The sequence below is a fragment of the Phragmites australis genome, chromosome 15, assembly GCF_958298935.1.
Source record: "Phragmites australis chromosome 15, lpPhrAust1.1, whole genome shotgun sequence".
In the NCBI taxonomy this organism is placed as follows: Eukaryota; Viridiplantae; Streptophyta; class Magnoliopsida; order Poales; family Poaceae; genus Phragmites; species Phragmites australis.
In genome coordinates this window covers 26,945,886-26,968,479 of record NC_084935.1, presented here as the reverse complement: position 1 = coordinate 26,968,479, position 22,594 = coordinate 26,945,886, and the positions used below count along the sequence as shown (strand labels likewise).

At 44.2% G+C, this 22,594-nt stretch overlaps 2 protein-coding genes across 3 annotated transcripts; one reads left to right on the top strand and one right to left on the bottom strand.

Annotated features, from left to right (window-relative positions):
- Positions 1-1,562: 1,562 nt before the first annotated feature.
- On the top strand, positions 1,563-2,934 carry LOC133893647 (uncharacterized). Its single transcript, XM_062334730.1, has one exon. The coding sequence runs from the start codon at positions 1,750-1,752 to the stop codon at positions 2,254-2,256; it is 507 nt and encodes a 168-aa protein (XP_062190714.1). The 5' UTR covers positions 1,563-1,749; the 3' UTR covers positions 2,257-2,934.
- A 1,785-nt stretch (positions 2,935-4,719) lies between these two features.
- On the bottom strand, positions 4,720-8,177 carry LOC133893646 (FRIGIDA-like protein 4a). 2 transcript variants are annotated; one of them, XM_062334729.1, is made up of 4 exons: positions 7,146-8,177; positions 5,911-6,089; positions 5,371-5,696; positions 4,720-5,340 (listed from the first exon to the last, which is right to left on the bottom strand). In XM_062334729.1, the coding sequence occupies exons 1-4, from the start codon at positions 8,062-8,064 to the stop codon at positions 4,992-4,994; spliced, it is 1,773 nt and encodes a 590-aa protein (XP_062190713.1). In that variant the 5' UTR covers positions 8,065-8,177; the 3' UTR covers positions 4,720-4,991. The 2 variants fall into 2 exon arrangements, with proteins under 2 accessions (XP_062190713.1, XP_062190712.1); XM_062334728.1 differs by having other exon boundaries at positions 4,720-5,696; positions 7,146-8,176.
- Positions 8,178-22,594: the final 14,417 nt, after the last annotated feature.

Below are 22,594 nucleotides of genomic sequence, written 5' to 3'. Positions count from 1 at the left end.
GTGAGCATCCAGATTTAAATACTGATAGGGTGGAGTTGTTCCTTACACCTTCACTGTCACGTAAAAAGGTGGTTCCCGGTCACTAAACTCTTTTTTACTATGTAGAGATTTGAGATCAAACTTGTTAAATCACTTGGATCAAACTTTGTTTGTTAAAGGTCTTGTTATTACCTTTTGACTTAGCTGGGATTTGAGATCAGCTTGCTAAATCCCTTCGATCAAACTTTGTTTGTTAAATCTGCTGTTGAGTCCTGTCCAACGTCAATTTTTCTTTGATGTGGCGCATGCGGTGTAAACTCTGAGTTGCTCGAATTTCTGTTTTCAATTGATTGCAAACCCTAGTGTGATGAGCTCCGAAAAAAAAAAATCGAACAGATCAACTTCACTGCATCTAATCAATATGATGCAAGCCGGTGAACAAAGTCTTATATCACACCGTGGCAATTAAGCATACTGCAAAAAAAAACATGATTATATTGAGATAGATTTTCTTGTCGGCAAATCAAACAAAGTTTAGCATGTTGTTCGAACTATATCGACAATCGGCTATTCTTTAAGCCAAGGTTAAGTGGATGGATTCGCCATGATCCTTTGGATCCCATGTATTGCATGACCTCGTTTTGAGCGAAGAAAATCTATATGAAGTTTCACGTGAAAAGGCTTAAATTTGTATGAACATGCAAAATCACACATTTGAATCGCGGTCTTAGATTTTTTTTTATTCTGATTATAGATTATATCTTTAAAAGCAAAAGTAAAATAAATGATCACAATATAAAATTAATTCTCACAATACATAAGTCAATTTGCACAACAAAATCTTACAAACTACGATCTGATAAAAAGGAGGTTCCACAGATTCTACAAACTAGATTAAATTCTTACAGTATAAAATTAAAATAAACATGCCCTTAGTCATGCAAATCTTGTTTCAACTCTCTAATCTTTTATTCTTCAAGACAAGGCAAAACTCTCTAATTTTCTTTTTTGTCGTAGCTTCCACTTATTTTTTGTTAAAATAAACCAAATTAAACTCTAAAAAAACCAAATTAAAATCATACCACAACCTATTGCCCACCACCGCTTCGTTCCGCCTCTTCCTCCCCAATTCCCCAATGCAGGAGCTCCACACCTTGAGCGCGGATTTCAAAGCACCCCTTCGGTCTCTCTCCCCTCCATGCGCGTCTAGAGTTAGGTTTTATTTTTTATTCTGATTATAGATTTTAGCTTTAAAAGTAAAAGTAAAAATAAATGATCATAATATAAAATTTATTCTCACAATCCATAAATCAATTTGTATAATAATCTCACGAACCACGATCTGATAAGAAAGAGGTTCCTCAGATTCTACAGACTAGATTGATTCTTACAGTCTAAAGCTAAAATAAACATTTCTTTAGTCATGCAAATCTTGTTTCAACTCTCTAATCTTGTATTCTTCGAGACAAGAAAAAAAGCTCTCTAATTTTCTTTTTTGTCATGGCTTCCACTTATTTTTTGTTAAAAGAAAAACCCAAATTAAACCTAAAAAAACCAAATTAAAATCACACCCCAACCCGTTGCCCACCACCGCTTCCGTTCCGCCTCTTCCTCCCCAATTCCCCAACGCAGGAGCTGCACACCACGAGCGCGGGTTTCAAAGCACCCCTCCGATCTCCTTCCATCTCCCCTCCCCTCCGCGCGCGCGCGTCTAGAGTTAGGGTTTCGCGTCCTCCCTTCCTCCCGACGCGGCCGCGCCCGGCGCCAGACATGAGGGTCCACCCGGCCCCGCGGAAGCGCACCATCGCCGTGCAGCGCTGCGCTGCGGCGGGCGCGGTTGGCGGGAAGAAGCTGCGGCGCCTGCCTCACATCTTCGCGAAGGTGCTCGAGCTCCCCTTCGCCGCCGACGCCGACGTCTCCGTCGAGGAGGACGCCGCGGCGCTGCGCTTCGTGGCGGTCGCCGTCGACGGGTTCTCCCCCGCCGGCGCCCGCGCCCACACCGTCGAGATCCACCCCGGGGTCACCAAGGTCGTCGTCCGGGATCTCTCCGTCGGGGATTCCGACGCCGACGACGGCGCCGCCGCGTTCGAGCTCGACCGATGGCGCTTCCGCCTCCCGCCCTGCACGCGCCCCGCCATGGCCACCGCGACCTACGCCGAGGGCGAGCTCATCGTCACCGTCCCCAAGGGTGCCGGCCCTGATGACGGCGACGGCGACGGAGCCGCCGTACTTGGAGGCGCTGGCGCCGGCACCGGGAGCGTCCTCCTGCTTGTATAGTAAATTTATGCCAGAACTCGACTATTTTGCTGATCGCCTGTTTCAACTAATATTTAATATTTATATCATGCGAGTTGATGATATGCTCACAGCATGGCATTAAGAGTAACAATAATATATGAATCGCTGTTTGCTGCTAATTCTCCGTTGGAACTTCTGATCTGTTCATGCGATCTGTCGTTAGTTTCTGTCAGTTCTTGTATAACATATGTAGCATATAACTGATCTGGTTAGGTTGGTGAGACTAAGTTGAAGTAGCATTCCAGGATCCAGCATATCTTGTGGCTGGATTAGCTTGGCATGGTTTTAATTACTCTCGTGTTTACAGTAAGCCGACTAGCACATTGATTCCGACAGTCTGTTCATCTGGCTTGATGAGAAATGGGAAATCTACTTGATCAGATGGTTTCATGAGAGATCAAGAATCAGCTTTGCAAGTAGCCATGTATTGTAGCAACTTAATGGTTCGTATGCTGGAAGACTCCAGGGTTGACTTTATAATCTGAATGGTCATTATGTCTACTGTTATTTTTCATTTAGCTGGATCTTTTGAGCAATCTTTTGATCTCATGGCATCTGAGGTGATGCTTTGAATGTCTCTAATTGTATTTGTCCCACAAGTTTAGTTGCGTATGTATGCTTCTTCTGTGCTGAATCAATAAGAATGATTGTGTTGCATTTCGAGGTTGAGAGGTCAATGTATGATTCAATTCGATCAAGTTTCTTTTTCTTATCCTTTTGTCTTATATCTTAAACCGGGTCACAATCTTTGTGTGGTTGTGCTTGTTTTTTGTTCAGTGTTTTTGAATGGTGATGCCTATCAATCAATCACCAATCTATTCACAGGACCTATCTAGTTTGTTTTACATGCTTCATATATAAAACATAAGTTTGCTTTTGCTTCATATAATGTGAAATAGTTACATTCTTATTGCAATGGAACGTATCCCATCGCCTTCTGCACGTACTTAGGTTTCAGATTTCGTTTTTTAGCTTTATTATGTTTTGTTGCAGTGTGTTCACTCCCTCTCTACCCCCATCTTTGCTGTCACAAGATGCTTGATTTGCTTGTCAAACTAGCTGCTTAGAGCAAGTGAGCAACCTCTTTCTTGAGTTTTTTTTTTTGTGCATTTGTTCAAGTATGAACAATCAATTCCTGCCACATGTTGTCGTTTTTACTAGAGTGGTATTGTGGGAATAATAGTATTTAGGTGAGGCCTATTGGAGTTGTTATTTTTCTGAACTAGTCGACTTTTTCCATGTTCTTCCTGTTTTGCCTCTGAACTGCTGTGTCATTTTTCTGTGGTAGTTGTTTCATCTGCACTGTTTACCTTGTTTTTCTTTCCCTTTTTCTTCTTCTTTATTTTACCACGTCGGCCTAGTGCATTCTTCAGTGCAGCTGCTGAAGTATCTGCAAAGTCATGAGAAAATTTCACTATTTCTGCTGCAACTTTCTAAGTGAGAGTGGAAGCAACAAAAATGGAGAGGAACATTCTGTATCTTTACCCCTCATGTTCCTGCGACTTTTGGCCCGAAAGGTGGAGATATTTTTTTGGTTGCGTTGCAAAATTGAAAGGTAAAGAGAATATTATGTCCTTTTCTGGGAGGAAAGTGATGGAATTTTCTATCGCCTCCGCCAGGGGATTTTTCACTGAGGGCGTGATGTAGAAGACCTAGAAACGATGGCTTCATGCTGTGGCATTGCTTTTGAGTTTCTATCGTTATCCTGACGGTATGAGCATGAGCAGAGCATCAGGCTGCCAACCCAACAGAGCAAGGCGCGGGGAACACGAATCAACGATTGCAGCTCGTTCTTGCCATGCTGAGTTGAGTGAAATGAGGAACGAAAGAATCCTTGCCATGCTTTGTCTATGAACAAAATCCTTTTTATCAAACGCTTGTAAACCTAGACAGATTTGATATGCATAGCTATGTTTATAAACAAAAATGTTATTTGGACTTTTTCCAACATAAAAAGTAGAGATGCTACCAAGCTTGAAAAAAATGTTGCCTCCTATTAAAATGCTCGTCTGCGGCACCATCGGATCAAAATGACCAGCAACAGCAAAGCAATCTCATCAAATGAAATGCTATCAGAAAAATGATAAACAAGGTAAAATAGCTATGGGAGGAACATGCATGCATCTGCTGGCCTGCCTGCTCTTGCCACTACACTGGTACCAGGTTAGACAGGCACATCCATGTGACCACAGCCCACACCATTATGACCTAACATGAGCAACATCTCCTGTTCACTCACTAACCTTCCCCCCTCCAAATCAACTCCAGCTGCACAGCATCTAACATGAGACAAACAAACAATAAATATGCACACCAAACACAATCAGATCTCAAGTGCCAAAACCATGAAAGGCGCACATCATAGCTAAACTTAAAAAAGGCCTTTAATTAAGTCCATGGAACATCCAGTACTTAAGGATTACATGCTGATTTTTTTGGGGGGGGGGGCTTTTCATAGTTCTGAATAGAATTACATAAGGCGACAGGAGTCTCGCCGATAGCATACATAATTTACAACCAGATTCCTTAGTAGTGGCCTAGCATGAGATGAGAGCTAACACAAAGCGTCTAGTAGTGGTAAGAACATATGAGATGAGATACCCAACCTAGCGTTGTAGTCAGTCACTACAAAATAGAGCCAGTGTGCGATTCGAGTCGTTGGCATCATCAGTTGTCATGTGTCATTCATCAGCGACTTTTTTTCCTGACTGAACCTACCGGTAGTAAGCCTGGTGGAAGGCAGGAGCCATTCCGTTGTTGTAAGTTCCCATTCCATTGCCATATCTGCCATACGGGGCGGGATAGCTCAGGGGTGGGGAAGTGTATGGCATGGCAATACCGACATTTGATACCTCAGCTGGGTAGACATATGGCTCCCTCATCACCGGTGGGCTCCGGTTGCAGTATAGGGCATGTCCAGCCGGCCTATCGTAGGTATAGGGGGAGGCCATGGCATATGATGCGTGAGAAGGGGAGACAGTGTATGATGTGTGGGAAGGGGAAGCTGTGGCAGATGATGTGTGGGAAGGGGAGGTTGTGGCATACGACATGTGGGACGGGGAGGTTGTGGCATACGACATGTGGGACGGGGAGGTTGTGGCATACGACATGTGGGATGGGGAGCCGGCAAATGTGGTGGGAGCTGGGAAAGAAGACACACAAGTGTTGTTAGTGAGACGACCTGCCTTGGCAGGAGGCATTGGGCCTCCATTGCTTGCACGGATGCGCTTGTTGGCAGGGCCACTGCTACCACCACTGGAAGCGCTTGATGCTGCCTTTTTCTTCTCGGTCTTGGCCTTCTCCAGTTCTTCGAGCTGCTTCCGAAGATCCTCCGGGGGAAACTCGGCTTCCAGCTTACGGTCCTCAACACACTTTATAACAGCTCGCAGTGCAGACTGCTCTTTCTTGTTCACATTGCTCTGCAAGACAAATAACATCAGATCCCATTGGGTTCCATATAACAGACACCAAGATAGAATCCATTTAGCAGGCGAGTTATAGAAAGAAAAGTGAAATTAGAGGTAGAAAATAGAGGGTAAATAGCACCATGAATATTAAACATACTACCATTGTTCTCAAGTCACTTAACAATTTTGAGTTTAAGAGATACTTTAGAATTGCAACTATACATACCCCTGACTGGCCACTGCTAGTGCTCGAATTATCTGAAGCAATGGATGGTGTCTTCTTAGAGTCTTCCAGGTAGGACTTCAAAAGAGGAACAGGAGGGAACTTCTCCTGAAGACCAGCCTCATATGTGAAATTCACGGCATCAAGCTGCTGCCTCTTAGCAATTAATTCCTCAATGATATCTGCAAAAGAGTAATTACATGTAGTGAGTAGTCTACTTAAGTCTGAACAAGGCCTTTATCTGCCATCAAGAAAACACACCGAAATTGACCAAGAAAATAGTCCATACATAAGCATCACACATGCAACAGTGAAGGTGCCCAGGAAGGCAAAACCAAACTGTGAGGACCATGAATTAGGCAGCAAACTCCATGGTAATAACAGAAATAATTAGATACAACAATGAAGAGGCATGAAATTATCGGTGTTGTAGCGGCATGATAAATTAATATAATGTAGTATGTGTTGGAAGTTGGAACAGAAAAGAAGGCCGTTAACCTGTTAGGCACTTTGTGGTGTTACCGTGAGATGTGCGGCACTGGAACATGAGTCCAGAAACTTGTTGAAGATACTGCAAAACTGGATTGCCTTTCACTCTAGGGCAACAGTACTGTAGGTACAAGAATCTGACGACATCTAAAGGTTAAAGCAATGGCCCCAAGACAAGCGCCACTAAGAATGATGGCCATCAGGTTCAGGTACAGAAGAACAGTTGTCCTTAGCACTTGATAAACACTAGACAACCTTTTTCTAGCACATGGCTATGACAGAGACCACCCAACCCAGCAAAAGACCTAGCTTCCTCAGCAGTGTAGCACTAATTGGGGGGAAAAGAATTCTTTTCTTCATTTTTTTGCCCGGGTGATTTTTTTACCTTTTATGCAAAGCCTATTATTGATGTGCTGCTGACACTCTGATCTACAATTACTGGTGCCAGTCACTTAATCCTATTGACAATTCAATGCTAGATCTAGGCCAATTAACACTACTGCACACTTGGTTCATCCACAAATGAACAATCAGCACCCTAAAGAACTAGTTCCTCCAGTCCGAAGTGTCGTTTTGGACATGATGCGGTCCCAAAATACAACTGACTACTACTTTTTGTTGGAAGTTTGAAATAATTGACTAAACGCAACCCAACGACACTTATTTTGGACTGGAAGGAGGAACAACAAACATTTTTGTAGCAAAATGGAAAAGAATGCAGGCAGAAAGCAAGAAACAAGCATATATACCAGCCATTTCTTCCTCAAGGCCGAGGGTCACCGCGAGGCGTGGCATCTGTCGGCGCCAAGAGAAGCTCACTATAATCCTGCGGTAAAGCGGCCGGTCCTCCCTCTCTGCCACGGCGAAAGTCGCCACGTGCTGCAGGAAGGCGTGCGCGTCCGGCGGCTTGGCCCCTTCCACCCCTCCCTTCCTCTCGACCGCCTCCTTCCACCCCCTCGCCATGCCCCGTGCGCGCTCCTTCATGGCCCGCGGCACCAGGGGGCGCGCAGCACCGATCTCCGGGTCCGGGTCCGCCAGAGCCGGCACCGCCGACTCGAAGATGAGCACGCACGCCCAGGCCAGGTCGGCTGGGTTCTTCACCTCGCGGCGGTCCACGGGGAACACGTCGGCAACCGCGTCCATGACGAACTTGGCCGGATCCACGCAGTGCTTGAGCGCGGAAGGCATCTCGGCCCGCAGAGCGTCCGCCTCCTTCCGCCGCGCGGCCACGAACCCGAGGAACGCCGCGGAGTCCATCCTGGTGCAGAGCGCCCGCAGGCTCTCGGCGAGTCCGGCAGCGTCGGCGTCGGCGTCGGCGTCGGAGGGAACCCCCTTGCCCCCGCCGGAGGCCGCGGCGGCGGAGAGGGAGTCGAGGTGGTCGAGCGCGCGGGAGACGGAGCCGTCGATGGAGGCCTCCCGTCGGTGCAGCGAGTCGAGCGCGCGGTGGGTGCGCGCGTCAAAGGTGCGGCGGCGGACGCGGAGCGCGTCGGAGCGGGCCGCGAGCCCGCGCTCCAGCGAGCCGAAGTGGTCGGTGAGCTGCTGGTACAGGCGCGTGCAGGTCGCCAGCAGCTGCTGCTGCCGCTCCAGCTCCGCGAACCCCGCGCTCACCATCGCGCCCGTCACCGCCCCCTCACCCTCCGCCGCCGCCGCCGCCGCCGGCGACGCCATGGGGGCGCCGCTCCCTCGAACGTAACCCTAGCCGCTCTCCCTCTCTCGAACCGCGAAACCCTAGCCCAGAATTCCTTCTCCCCGAGGCGTCGAATGGAAGGGGGAAGGGAAAGGGCGAGGTGGGAATGAATAAAGAGGTGGGTGGGGAGGGGAGTGGGCCAATAGGGGCACGACGCGTGCCCGTTGCGGCACTGTAAAGAGGGCGCTGGCCGACTCCCGTGTTACGCGGAGGGAAGACGGTGTGTGTCCCTTACAGGTGGGGTCGGGCCTCGGTGGGGTCGGAATGTTAGTGAGAGTGGTCAGATGTGTCTTCGTGAGGGGCAAAACGGCGGGGAAAGCGGGCGGAGTGGTGGCGGGCAGTGTGGGATGGCGCGAACGGGTGGGAGGGAGGGAGGGAGCGCGCATGCAGAGTACACACCGCCGGCGACCGTTTTCTTCACCGTGGTTGGCTGCCGACGCCGCAAGCCTGCAATCATCCTATTCCTACCCTGCACAAGGCAGCTGGCACTAATGAGTACTGCCACTAGTGAGCAGTGTCCATGTCCGTGATGGACCAGCGGTCCAGCACCCTACTACACAAACGGTATGTTTGGTTGAATCTTTCGTACTATGATCCAATAGATATATATAATTTTAGAAACGAATATATTTAGTTGTTTGTATTTATTGTTTCAGTTTAATTTAGTAGATATAAATATATAATTTTATTCTGGATTTAAGTTTCACTTCACAGTCTGATCCGACGGAAACAGATTTTACATCTGCTCATGCAGATGGACCTACTTATCAGTATCATAAAATCATCTTCATACGAATAAACTATCATAATCTCAATTATTACATCTACTTATATGACCTTAGATTTAGTTAACCAATTAAAAACTCAGCTCAATCTGCTGAACACTCATTTTTTGATAAATATAACTTCGCTTAACCTGCTTACCATCAATCCGCTTATACGATGCAGCTTTATAAAATCTCATATGAAAAGCAAACACGACCAAAGGTACTTCCACCTAGGATTCGAAAAATCGTCGGTAACCGACCGATTCGGTTTGCACCATATTCATATAAGTCGGCCAGTTTTTTATCAAATCCAAATTTAAAATTAAAAAAATAAAAATTTGGTGAAATTCGTTTGATTTTCACCGAACTACTACGTGATTACTGCCCGTGGGCGGTTTTCAGTGATCAAACGTATTGGTGAACCATGTCCCGCATTGGTGAACCATGTCCCACCTCCGGTGTTCATTCCATCATCCGCCGAGGGCAGGATGTAACACGGAAGAGAGACTAAGTTGCGAGGAATAAGGTGTGAGAGGCCCAATGCTCAATGAGAAATGAACTCCCGTGGCATGCCTTGGCTCGTCTCTGTGCTCTCCAAAATCCGTTAATGTAATATCAAAACATATCATGTTACTCCCTCCTGTTAGCTACCAGGTGTCCGTTCATGCACACATCTGTTTGTTTGGCCTATTCTTCGGGATCATGCTTAGCTTCTAGGATCAATCCATTATGGTTAACTGCCTTTGTACATGTATAAGTTCAACACTACACGATCAATGCAATCAACGTTGTTTCAATTCTTCTCCTGTCTTCCTTACATGGTATTAGCTTTCTTCCAATTCTGAAATTTCTCTGCACCTTCCTCCCTGCGTTTGCTTATGAAATTCAGCCATGAGCTCCTCCTCCTCTGTTGCCTCTGATTCCGACTCTGAGCAGAGCTCTCTGCCCATTGGTCTACGCGTCGCCACCAACCCTCCACCTGCCTCCTAAATTCAACTCATCAACATCAAAGGTCATGTCCCCATCATCCTGGATCTTGCTGAATCCAACTACAGCCAATGGCGGCGGTTCTTCCATGTTGTCTTTGGCAAATCCGGCCTTGGCGACCATGTCGACGGGAGTCCGCCCAAAGGCGACTCTGACTGGATCCAAAACGATTTCTCCATCGTTTCATGGTTCTACACCACCATCTCCGGCGAGGTTCTGCAGATCGTGCAGACAAACGACGACACCGCCCGTTCCCTGTGGGTGAGCATCCGCTCCCTGTTTCGCGACAACAGCGAGATGCGTGCTGTCTACATTGAAGCATGATTAGTACTCCTGTACGTCTGATTGAAAAAGGTGTGTTCCAATGCACTTATGCACAAAGGCCGTGCATGCATTTTATGCTTAATGCCAATTAACAACACCTTGCACAGCTAGTTTGGTTCTCTGATGAAGGAAGAGTACAAATGCATGTGTGCAAGTTTGGCCGCAACCACCATGTCTAGCTAGTTCATAAATCAAAATAAACGGTGATGCTGATTGAACTATATATATTTTAACTAATTATTGATCGTTCCTTGCTAACAGGTACAATATAATGATGCTAGCTAATGTTTGCCTTTTCGAATCATTTATAGGCCTTTGTTTAGCGGGCTTTTAGAAGAAGCTGGCTTCGAACGAACCTGCATCCCACCATTCACAGGTTCACAGAATTATGTGATGCTCAATGTGGCAATCGCATGGACCGGCCTAGCTCAAAAGCCATGGCTCCCTCGTGTTCCAAAGTTTCCCATGATAAGCCTTAAAACTGTGGAGAATTTTGTTTGTAGAACTTTGACGCTTATTTTCAAAGATGAAAAAACTTATGTAACATATATAGCTTACTTGACCCATTTCATCTTCAAGTCTTTTATTTTTTTTAAAGCACAAGAGCGCACACACTTATGCACGCATACCACACTCACACTCACGCACACAAACCCATGTAAGTGTGTTCTAGCACATATCTAAATAAGATTAGAGGTATAACGTCACGTAACGCGAGTACGCACTTTGACCATTGAATGCACCATATGTGCATGTATTATTTCTCTCAAAATTTAATAAAAAAATACGAGCACACGTGCCGAGTCTAGAACTTAAACTCGGATGAGCAGATTCCACCATAAGGACCCTAACCAATTGAGATATACTTGGTTTGCATTTAATCTTAAAGTCTTAGTTCTTCTAGAAGATGCTCATTAATGATTTGGTACCAAAAGGATACTGTCAACGATCGGTGAACCATCGATTTTACAAATTTTTAGAATAGATAGGGGATGTCTTGAACAAACGAATCAAATGAACACATATATAAGTTTTTAAATAGATTTGACCCTCCTTTAAGATAATAACCCTATGTCATATTTATCTTGTATTGATCTAAATTTGTTACAAGGGGAATGCGTAGCTAGCCTAGATAGTTCTATCCTAGTCAGCGACTTTCTTGCTTGGTTTGTGTTGTTTTCTGGCTTGTGCGACTTATTTGACCTCTACTGAGTTGTCATTCGCAGGGTCCCTATGCTCCGTATATATAAGGGGCGGCGTACGTACTCTAAAGTCGTCCTTTACGTTCTTGGAAATAAACTCCCTATTTATGGGATCCCCTGGTATCTATAGGTATTTTTTTTCATCTACAGATCCCCTTCCCAAAGATAAAGATATGCTCCAAGAATTACGAGAAACCCTAAAGTGACCGAATATAGTAATTATATAGTAGTTATCGTCAACACCCCCCCACCAGTACGTAAACGAGAATTCAACAGGTCAAGTACTTGACCAACAAAGATAAACATTTTGTCTGACTATGTCATCAAGTAAGACTCGGGTTCTCGATTAGGATGATGCATCAAACTAGGTTTTTTTTAGGTCCCAAATCATCTATTAGGGTTTCTAAATGTCTCCGAGTTTTCGAACGAGTTATTGAGAAGGCGTTCCATCTGAGTAGGGTTTTCTGATCAACCAGAAAGTATCATCATGTTCTTGTAAAAGTATAGAGGAGATAAGACTTATCGCTGGCCATGATCGGAAGTTGATCCGTCGTGACGGAAGTTATGCGTGGTGGTGAAGAGATTCTCTGTCACAAGTTTGGCGAAGAAATTGTTCCATCTTCTCAACTGCCCCGTGTGCTTCGAAAAATGTGACAGGTAAATGGCTGCACCAGTTGACTGCCTCTTTGTCTGTGTAAGCCCACCGAAAAGACATGACCTCAATGACCGACCGATGCTTGGACGCCCATGATCCATAATGTGGCTACGCCCGAAATTAATGCTTAGGATGCAAAGAGATATCGTCTGTTGACCTGTTAGCCTATAAAAAGCTCCCAAGTGCCAAAGATTGGCTACATCAAACCTAAGTTCGATCATGGAACCTCCTCCTTCATCAAAATACTCTTCATCTTCTACCTAGTACTCTCCTCTCACACCACCGTCATCTCCCATCAAATCTGGTTTGATAGTGGAGGTTATTAACATCTCCCCCAACAAGGAGGTTGGAGAGAAGGTGGTGACCCACGGCATCCCTGTTAAATACGACAAGCCCCTGACATCCTCAGTGATGTCCCAAGTCCAAGATGAAGTGGACTGGGACTTCTTAGAGGCAGAAATACTGAAAGAAGAGGCAACGACTGAGGTAGAGGAAGAGTACGTCCGGCAGCATCTTCGTTAAAGATGGCAGGGCACCGACTGCTTCATCCCCTTTGTCCTCAGGCAATGCCGGTGAAGCTGGCTGAAGGGAGTAGCCATGAGAGCGACACTGATGGGTTCAAGGAGGAGCCAATGACTCTCCCAAACTCATCATCGTTGGCGATGTCAGTGGTCGGGCAGCGACACCAGCGAGTTCAGCAGGGAGCCAGGGCCTCTCTAATGCCCTCATCATCTCCATTGGCGTCAGTGGTCGGGTTAAAAAATTAAGAGAGTTAGGGAAGTCTCTCCTTCCTCTTGCTGCACGGCATCAAGTAAATCTTTTAGGACTTCTTGTAATCCTCTTTTCATTAGCTTATATGTAAAAGAGCTCGAAATTTTGTTAAATGAAAGAATCATGTGAATCTTTCGTGAATAAAAGAAGAAAGATGTTTCACCCATCACCTTGCTAGATATCGTTCAGAAGATACAGGAGAGCGCTAGACGGATCCTTATTATCTACCGTCCTTCTAACCATTAGATTTTAGAGTGTATAGAGCATATTAGGTAACTCGGAAGCCTAGGTTTTAGTGTAGGCGGATAAGCAGTTGATGACGTGAGTCTTGATTCCTTAGAGTACTAGACTATTCACCCGCTCGACCTATCCATTAATTGTGGATGGGCCACGGACGCAAAGCAGACTGTAGTGCCTAGTGCTTCATAGTAATCGATGAATGTCGCGCTAGAGAACTGAGTGATGTGGTTAGTGATAATCCTACTCGGGAAATTGAACCTTGTCATGACGCTCTTCATGATAAACTTTTTGGCGGCTACTAAAGTGATTTTATCGATCGTCTCAGCTTTAATCCACTAGGTGAAGGTGTCAATTACAATGAATAAGAACTTGAAGCCCTTGGACGCTACTGGGAAGGACCCTAGAATATCCAGCCCCCAAGTTGCGAATGGCTATTGTCGGAGGATGAATTCCTCAAGCGGGGATCCTGAGGGACCCCCTTTGAGATTCGGTCGGGGGGGGGGGGGATGATTCTGAATCTACCTCGTACGTGGATTAAATGTGAGTATGAGAGATGTAGGCGGGACGGATGATCGGATGCTAGTGGGAGTAAATGCTCGAGGGATTTTAGACAGGTTCGGGCCGCACGAAGCGTAATACCCTACTCCTGTGTGTATGCTATTAATGCTTTGGGAATGCTTTTTTCTAGATCTCTTGTGTTACAAGGGTTTTTGTCTAAGTCTAGAGCTTCTTCTTCTTCGATCCATCAAAGCTTATACTTCAGCTCGTCTGGACTTGTTCAGCTTCTAAAACCTGTCTTGGCCCATAAAAACTTAGCTTTGCCCGCTCTTCTCCGAGGTGCACATCCCCCTTTTTATCCTGTCGGGGGAGGCTTGGCGTACCCAGAAAGGAGGGCACAAATTCCCATGAGGCATAAATGGAAAACAACCATCATGGGGCTGCCGTTTGACGTTACAGAGGGTTGAAAATGCGCCCTCGGCCAGTCTTGTCACCCATTACGCCACCTTTTAGCGGGCGCAGCAGGGGGGCCCACCAAGCAGCCACCGAGCAACCCCGCGTGCCCGCCCGGTCAGAGCAGACTTGACACAGTAGGGCGGCATGCGATATGCCTCGAGCCCAATGACGATATCTCCAAGCCGCGCAGGGTGAAGTGCGATGGGACCCGTCGCATTAAATGTTCCCACGCCTCCCTGCCAGGCGGTGGCAGGGACTGACAACAGGTGTGGGGGGAGTGGTTGGAAGTGACAGGCCATTCTCCCTCTTTAAATGCATCATCGGGCCTCTCGCCAATTGACACCTCACCGCTGAGCCCTTGCGGGACCCATCGGCAAGGGTCTTCTCGGGTCCTCGGGGAACTCGGGTACTCGGGGACCACTGTTCATGGCCCCGAGCGCCCTCTCCCGGAACTGTGCCTTCTCGGGTCCTTGGGGACTCGAGTGCTCGGGGATCACTGTCCATGGCCCCGAGCGCCCTCTCCCGGAACTGTGCCTTCTCGGGTCCTTGGGGACTCGGGTGCTCGGGGATCACTGTCCATGGCCCCGAGCGCCCTCTTCTGGAACTGTGTCTTCTCGGATCCTCAGGGAACTCGGGTACTCGAGGATCACTGTTCATGGCCCCGAGCACCCTCTCCCGGAACTGTGTCTTCTCGGGTCCTCGAGGAACTCGGGTACTCGGGGATCACTGTTCATGGCCCCGAGCACACCTCTCGGAACTGGGTCTTCTCGGGCCTCGGGGAGATAGTCCCCGAGGGAAAGCGCCATGTGGCATTTTGTTGTCCTGGCCTCGGGACTCGGGGACCGCTAGTTCCCATGTCACCGACAGCTATGATAAGGGGATCGTCTGTAGGGTTTGAGTGGGTTGATGTGCATGTCTACTATAAAATTGATAGCTGGAATATTTTTTTACCAACTACTGGTATCGGGATTTCCATCTATGACCAGGGAACTGGTCGCGTGAGCCCCACCTAGTCATGTGGGGGACATGGTTTTGAAGATATCAACTGCTAGCTGACATCTATCGGCCTAGGCCCTCCTCACAGGGGACCCCTTATTCTTTACATCGATAATCGTCTTTGATGATACGCCAGCAACACCGGTAGAAACGGCATGTGTATCCATTCGGCCCGAGAGACTTGTCGGGTGCGAGTTGCTTAATTGTCGACCACACCTCTTCCTCCGTGAGAGGACAATCAAGAACATCGAGGTCATGTTTCCTAAAAGCACACCACGTCATCCTTAATAAAGGCAACAACATCCTAGACAGAATCACATCCCAAAACCTTGTTTAACCCACGGATGTTCCATATTATAATATTGGAAGTCGACATGGAGACGAAGACTTTAACAAACAACCAAAGCCCGCTTGGCTCAAACTAACACCATTACGGTGTCAGTTGCCCTCATTTGTCCCTCGTCAGGGCACACCATCCAAACAGGGTCGCTAAGGCCACAATATGTGTATGCGACAACTGATTAGCAAATAGCCTTGTATAATTGTCTTGAGCCCCCTAATCAACTCGCTCATGCTCTTGGTCAAGACCCAGAGCACGAATGACTTGAGATCTTGCTTGAAGCCCCAAGGAGTATTCTTGACATTTCAGTATAACTTATTTTTTTTAAAGGAAAATATGATTCATTAGGCAATGACACGAGTTTACCCTATTTGCACTTGTATTGTATCAGTAACAATCCCTCCCATTACCTGTCACCAACAACTTTGCTATTCGTAACTTAGCTATTTCATATCGATCAATTAGTTGAAATTCTTTGGATGTGCATGTAATTAGTGAAATCCTTTGGATGCGCATCAAGATTGATAATGATTTTATCTGTGTCTCTTTAGCACTGATAGTTCCATTTATGTTGATTGCAACTTTCTTTTCACTGCCAGACTTTGGGACATTTGTGTGTGTTGTTTCTTTTCCGCATGTGTCATTCCTTGCTATTTGTGTGTATGTCACTTGTACTTGCATGCATGTCCCTAGTCCCCCAATGACCTTTATGTGTGTGATATACGTACAAATTCAAGCGTGGCATACATAGAAAAATCAAGTATGTGATGACACGCTAGCAAAGTAACGGGTTCCTAGTGGCATGTACACAAATTTCCCCAAGATGTTTGGCCTCGACAATAGAGGTGCCTGACAATGCATATCAACGATAACGATCTAAAGCAGTGACATCCTAGTGGTTATGAGGCGGCGTATGTTGGTGATTTCTCCGCGGGACCTAAAGTGTAAGTAAATGTGGTTCTATGGGAGCCATCCTTAAAAGAACTTTTCTTGTTATCCACTCGCTTTCTCCCAGTTGAGACATGTCTATCGCTAATCAGATCTCAGATACTCCCAATGATTTCGACACGTAGGTAGTTGGACCCATAGCATTGCCTACAGCTAGTGAAACCTTAAAAGAACCTTAAAAGAACTTCTCTTGTTATTCGACTATGTAGTTAGGGATAGAACCAAAATATGGTTGCAAATTTGTTAGCAAATTTTTCAATGATGAGTTGTGGTATAGATGTTCTGCTACTTTATTCCGCTGCTTGTATCACTACGACAATTGCTACAGATTATAACCCTATTCATAAGTAATAAAGCTCTTTTATTTCCAAAAAAGGTAGAGCATTGCCTATCGCAAGTTAGGCCTTGATACCTCCGGGTTTGTAGTTAGGCCAAAGCACCGCTTACGCTATTCGAATCTCAGATACACTTGCAGATTCAACAGGTACGTGGCTAGGGCCAAAGCACCGACTACCACTAGTCCGAGTGTCTGACATCGAATACCCCACAACCACTAGAATGGTTAGCCCTTTAGCGGTATGCTCCATTCTACTTTTGATATTTATACCTATTCAAAATTATGATTATATCACCAGTGTTGCTATTTTTATCTACAAATCAGGACATATGCATATTTATGCTATCAATTAGAGAGATACAATCAAAATTGTATTTTGCATTTCACCTTTCCATTATATTTATGTATGAATTCGGATGGAGGAAGACAGTTGGATGAATAGTTAGGATGTTTGTGTCGTGTTAATTTTATCCATTGAATAGTTGGTATTTTAGTCATGTGTTTTGCCATTGCATTCAAGTATCCAACCATTGAAATAAAATAAAATAAGGGAGTGTCTACCACTAGGCTAATAAGGGAGTGTCTAGCTGTCTAGCGACAGATTTTGAAAGCAAAAATCCATCAGATTTTGAACCTATGACTGCTGCCTGGTTGTGCTACCAGGAAGGCCAACAAACTATAAAAGCAACCTCAAACCTGCAAATAGGTCCGAAAAAATGCCCAAAACCCGCAAATAGGCTTAACTAAAGATACAAATACAAAAGGGCCCACAAACATTTCAAGGTTGCAAAAAAGAAGCAAAATAGACCTAAAAAAGCTAAAAATTGCTATTGGCTCCTATGAGCCCAGCAACAACACAACATAACAAGAATTGCAGCCCACACATAAGTTTAAAATATAGCATCATGTTGTAAAAAGATATTTAAAATTATGGTTGGCAAAATTACGAAATCATTATTTTGCAGAATAGCTTGTTTATGACTATAAGTAGGATAACATATTACCTTAATTAGTTGCTTCAACAATTTAATCAGGTAAAAAAGAAGGCTAATAAATCAATAGATAGAGATACAAACACACCTATTTCAGAAATATAGTAGCATATACAATGATACAAGAAAGACATAGAGATACGCATATAGATAGAGAGATGGAGAGAGAAAGAGATACAAAGATAGAGATATAGATAGAGATAGAGAGAGAAAAATAGAGATAAAATGAGAGAGAGAGATTAAGATATGGAGAGAGAAAGAGATACAAAGACAAAGATAAAGATAGAGAGAGACAGAAATACATAACGAGATATATAGAGGAAGATAAAGAAAGAGAAATAGAAAGAGAGTAGATAGAAATACATAAAGAGTGATAGAGTGATATATTTATACAAACATAAAGAATAAGGAAAAACAAAGATATATGTATATATATAGAGAGAGACAGATAAAATATAGAGAGACAAAAAAGGCATGGACAGTCAATACAACATAAAAATTACTTGTAATCGTTAACCAATATCAAATTATTATCTACTTACTTATGATCACGCATATCGTAATTAACAAAGGATTAACATTTCATTAGCAATGTCATGAATTAAGTTTATTCCATTCCTAATATGTACAACATACTGAATTTATTTTGTTTTTTCATGCATGTAATAACAAGATGTCATGAATCAAGTGTTGATCACAATAAATCAAGGATGCCAAAACTGTTCGGCTCTCCAGCCTCTTCAATGGGGTTGCAAGTGCTATCAAAATCTGATAATAGAAAAAGTCCATCAAAGAATTATCAAACAACTCACAACTACCAAAGCAAATCAGAGTAAAAAATTAGACACATTTGAGAGCAAGAAATCTATCAACAGATAAATAGCAAATCTTGTTATGTACTAAATATTTATTGACTATTAGAAATTGGTATGCAAGAATATAGAGAACAAAGAGAGTAGGAGATAAAATTAAATATTCCTATTGTCTTCTATCATATGCATGCAAACTCCTATATATATCAATACAACATTATTTTAAGAATTGATGCTAAGAGAGTTACATCACTAATGCCATAGAGGTTAAAGATTTGATGGTATAGGAGTTATGGATATCCACATAAATGAATATTTCATAACACTCCTCCTTGGATGTCCATTAATTGTGAATATGTATGCCTCGTTAAAAACCTTGCCAAGGAAAAATCAGTGGAAAAAAACTATGGTCAAGGAAAAAAAGAGTACACACATATTCACTCTCCTTGATGGCAATATCACTTAATATCTTTAAGTCGCCGTAGTTCAACATCATGAGTCAATTTCTTGAATACTGAAGTGGGGAGTGCTTTGGTGAATAAGTCTTCTAGATTCTCAGTTGAACAAATTTATTGGACTATAATAACACCATCCTTTTGAAGATCATGGGTGAAGAAAAACTTCGACGATATATGTTTCACTCTATCTCCTTTGATATATATATATATATATATATATCTTTTAATTGAGTGATGCAAGCCATATTATCTTCGTGTATGGTTGTAGGCACTTCTTATTCTTAAAGTAATTGCATTCTTTGCGAATATGATGTGTCATATCCCTTAACTACACACATTCCCTACTGACTTCATGATTGCCAAAATTTATGCATGGTTAGATGAAGTTCCTGCTATAGTTTGCTTCATTGAGCATCATGAGATAGATGCACCATCACACATGAAAACATAACCAATTTGTGATTGACCATTGTTTTGATAAGATAGATAGTCTGCATCTGCAAAACCAACTAGTTCTCCCTTGCATATATTAGAAAAATATAAACCAATGTCCTTTGTATCTTGAAGATAACGAAATATATGCTTCACACCATTTCAATGTCGTCGTGTAGGACAAGAGCTATATCTTGCCAATAAATTAACAACGAATGCAATATCAGATCGTGTATGAGTAAAAAGATATATGGGTGCTCCTATGACACTTAAGTATGGCACCTCAGGATCAAGAATTTCACTGTCACTTTTTGGTGCGTGAAAAAGATCTTTGGTTACATCAAGTGATCTGACAACCATGAGGTACTTAAGGGATGCGCTTTATCCATGTAAAATTGTTTCAATATTTTGTCTCTATATGTTGTTTGATGCAATAGAATTCCATCCTCGAGATGTTCAATTTGTAATCCAAGGCAAATTTTAGTTCCGATTAAGAACAAACTCCTAACCAAGAACCCCAACTTAGCACAAGACCGGAGATTCCGACCATAGAACAGAGACAATATATAAAATAAATAGACTACAAATAATATCTTATCATGGAAAGGATACGACGATCAGCAAAATATTCTTAAAGAAATGTAATTCACGATGCTTATAGAGACAGTCGTGCTGATAATATGTTATATACTAACTACTTGTTGACTATCAGAAATTGGTATGCAAGAATGTAGAGAACTAAGAGAGTGGGAGATAAAATTAGATATTCTTATTGTCTTCTATCAGATACATGCAAACTCCTATATATATAGCCATACAATATAGTTTCAAGAATTGATGCTAGGAGAGTTACATCACTAATGCCATGAAGATTAAAGATTTGATGGTATAAGAATTATGGACATCCATATAAATGAAGATTTGATAACAAATCCGATAAAATAAAACCGAAGTCTAAGCTATAAAAGTGTGAATGCATCTGGTGTCAATACCTCATCCAACCCCTCTAGATCGAATCAACGGTCCTTGCTCACCCCACCGCAATGCGTTGCGTCTTTCTGCCCACCACCCTGCTTCCCACAACAGAACCAGCGCCCCCTCCCCCCACCCCCACACGCACGCGCACACGCCGCCCCTACCCCATGGCACACGCCGCTCATGCCAGCCCCCCTCGTCCTCGCTTCCCCGCACTCACCCTCCACGGAGGGAGATGACGAGGAGGCGCTAGCCTCGGATCTGGAGTGATGGCCAGAGGTCCTGGCGACATCAGCGCCGACGTCGCTCTGGGTGCCCAACATGGTGCAGGTGTTCAATGAACTTCCACGTGCCTCCATCATCGCCGTCTCGCACCCCGACGCAGGGACATCATGCCCATGCTGCTCTCCTACACCATCGAGGTCCACTACAAGCAGATCCGCGGATCCCCCTCCCCGGTGCTTTGCGCTTTGCAGATCCTCCTTCCGGTCCCCCTCCCCTGCGCCTCCATTGTCTTCTCCTGTGCGGTTGTCCCTGCTTCGTGCCACCACCATGGCTAAGGAGATCGAGACGAGGCTGGCGTCAGCGATCTCGTGGGGCCATGTGCCAGAGGACGACATGGAGAAGGGCGAGATCGTCGATGATGCCTCCGCGCTCGCCCCGCAGGCACCCAACCTTGCCCAATGCTCCCTGATTGTTTCTTGTGCTTGAATGTGTGGATGTAGTGGAGTGACAAAGTGTTGCAAGAGAGATACAAATTCTTTTATCAACAGTGATACGAGTACAAGCTCTGCTCCAGTCTCCAGTGCTCGCCCGACGCCCACCGTGCCTCGGCTGCTCGGCGCTCGCGGCCTTTGGCTGCCTGGCTACCGTGCCACTCTCGCAGGACCACGCTCTCGGATCTCCATTCTCCAGTGCCACTCCACCTCCACCAATCGTCGTCACGCAGTGCCCTCCCTCCCATCTCTCGTGTGGCCATTTGGCGCCCACGCTCCCTAGTCCCTAGTAGACCACAGTCTATAACTCTGTACTCTATAGTGCTAGTAGTAGCAGACTTGATTAATTGATTTTGAAAGCATTTGATAATTTGATTGATAGAATGATAGTCATAGTCTAGGATTCTCTATTGAATTTTTAATAGCATCAATCACATTCAGAAATCAAATGGCAATGTTAGTTTGGTTTTTCCCCAATCATCCTATGCATGTCTCATTCAGAGACCAAATAAATTCTAGCAATATGAAGGCTATGCAAGTGCACAGAAAATTAATATACATTATGCTTAAGTAAAAGTAAGAGTTATACGATAGCACAAGTGCACAACAGGCATGATTCCACCATGCAACATTTCAGCCATGATTCCACCATGCTATGTTATGGCTTTGTTCAAGAGGTTCTAACCTGGCTATATGAGGGGCAATAGCAAGACTTTCCTACATAGTACATGCTAATGAATCCAGAGTAACCTACTATTACAACCAAGTTACATAGGCGGCACACAATGGCACTACCCACTATAGCTTTGGTTCACTATTGTAGATTAATGGATTTGCATTTTTAGTTTAACGGAGGTATGACTTGGCTCAATTGTTGACTCTTCTGATAATTGTTCAACTGCGCTATTCACACTTTCGTTGTCTAGACTATACTAATGAATGAAATATCACATAGTTAGTCTAAAGGTATCTGTTAACAACATTGGATGTTTCTTCTAGACATTGTTTCTGTTCTTTTGAATTTTGTTCCTAAAATTTTAGGTAAGGTTAGAACTATATCTTAGTGACAAGAAGAATGAGATAACAGATAAAAAGTATTTTGAGTCAAGTATCAGTGGCCTACTAAAAAATGAACTTGTCTGCCTTGTCAATCACCAAAACTATTGCATGAGATAACAAGATGTCAAGGTTAATATGGTTATGATTGGTATTTCTAATTTGAAACACAGTGATATATTGTTAGAGCTGTCAGGGTAAAAAATCCATAGGTTGTGACTCATATTTCTAATTTGATAAAAAGTGATATATTGTTGGAGCTGTATTTCACTTGGTCTTCTCACTCTTTTGTGCTGCATTTGTGTTTTTTCATGAGCAGAAGTTTCTTGTCGGTGTCATTCTCATGGTGCTATGCTGTGCAGTCGAGTCGGTAAGGTGCTATGTTATGATTTTGTTCAAGAGATTCTAACCTAGCTATATAAGGGGCAATAGCAAGACTTTCCTACATAGTACATGCTAATGAACCACGAGTGAGCTGCTATTACAACCAAGTTACACAGGCAATACACAATGACGCCGCCCGCTACAACCTTAGATCACCGTTGTAGA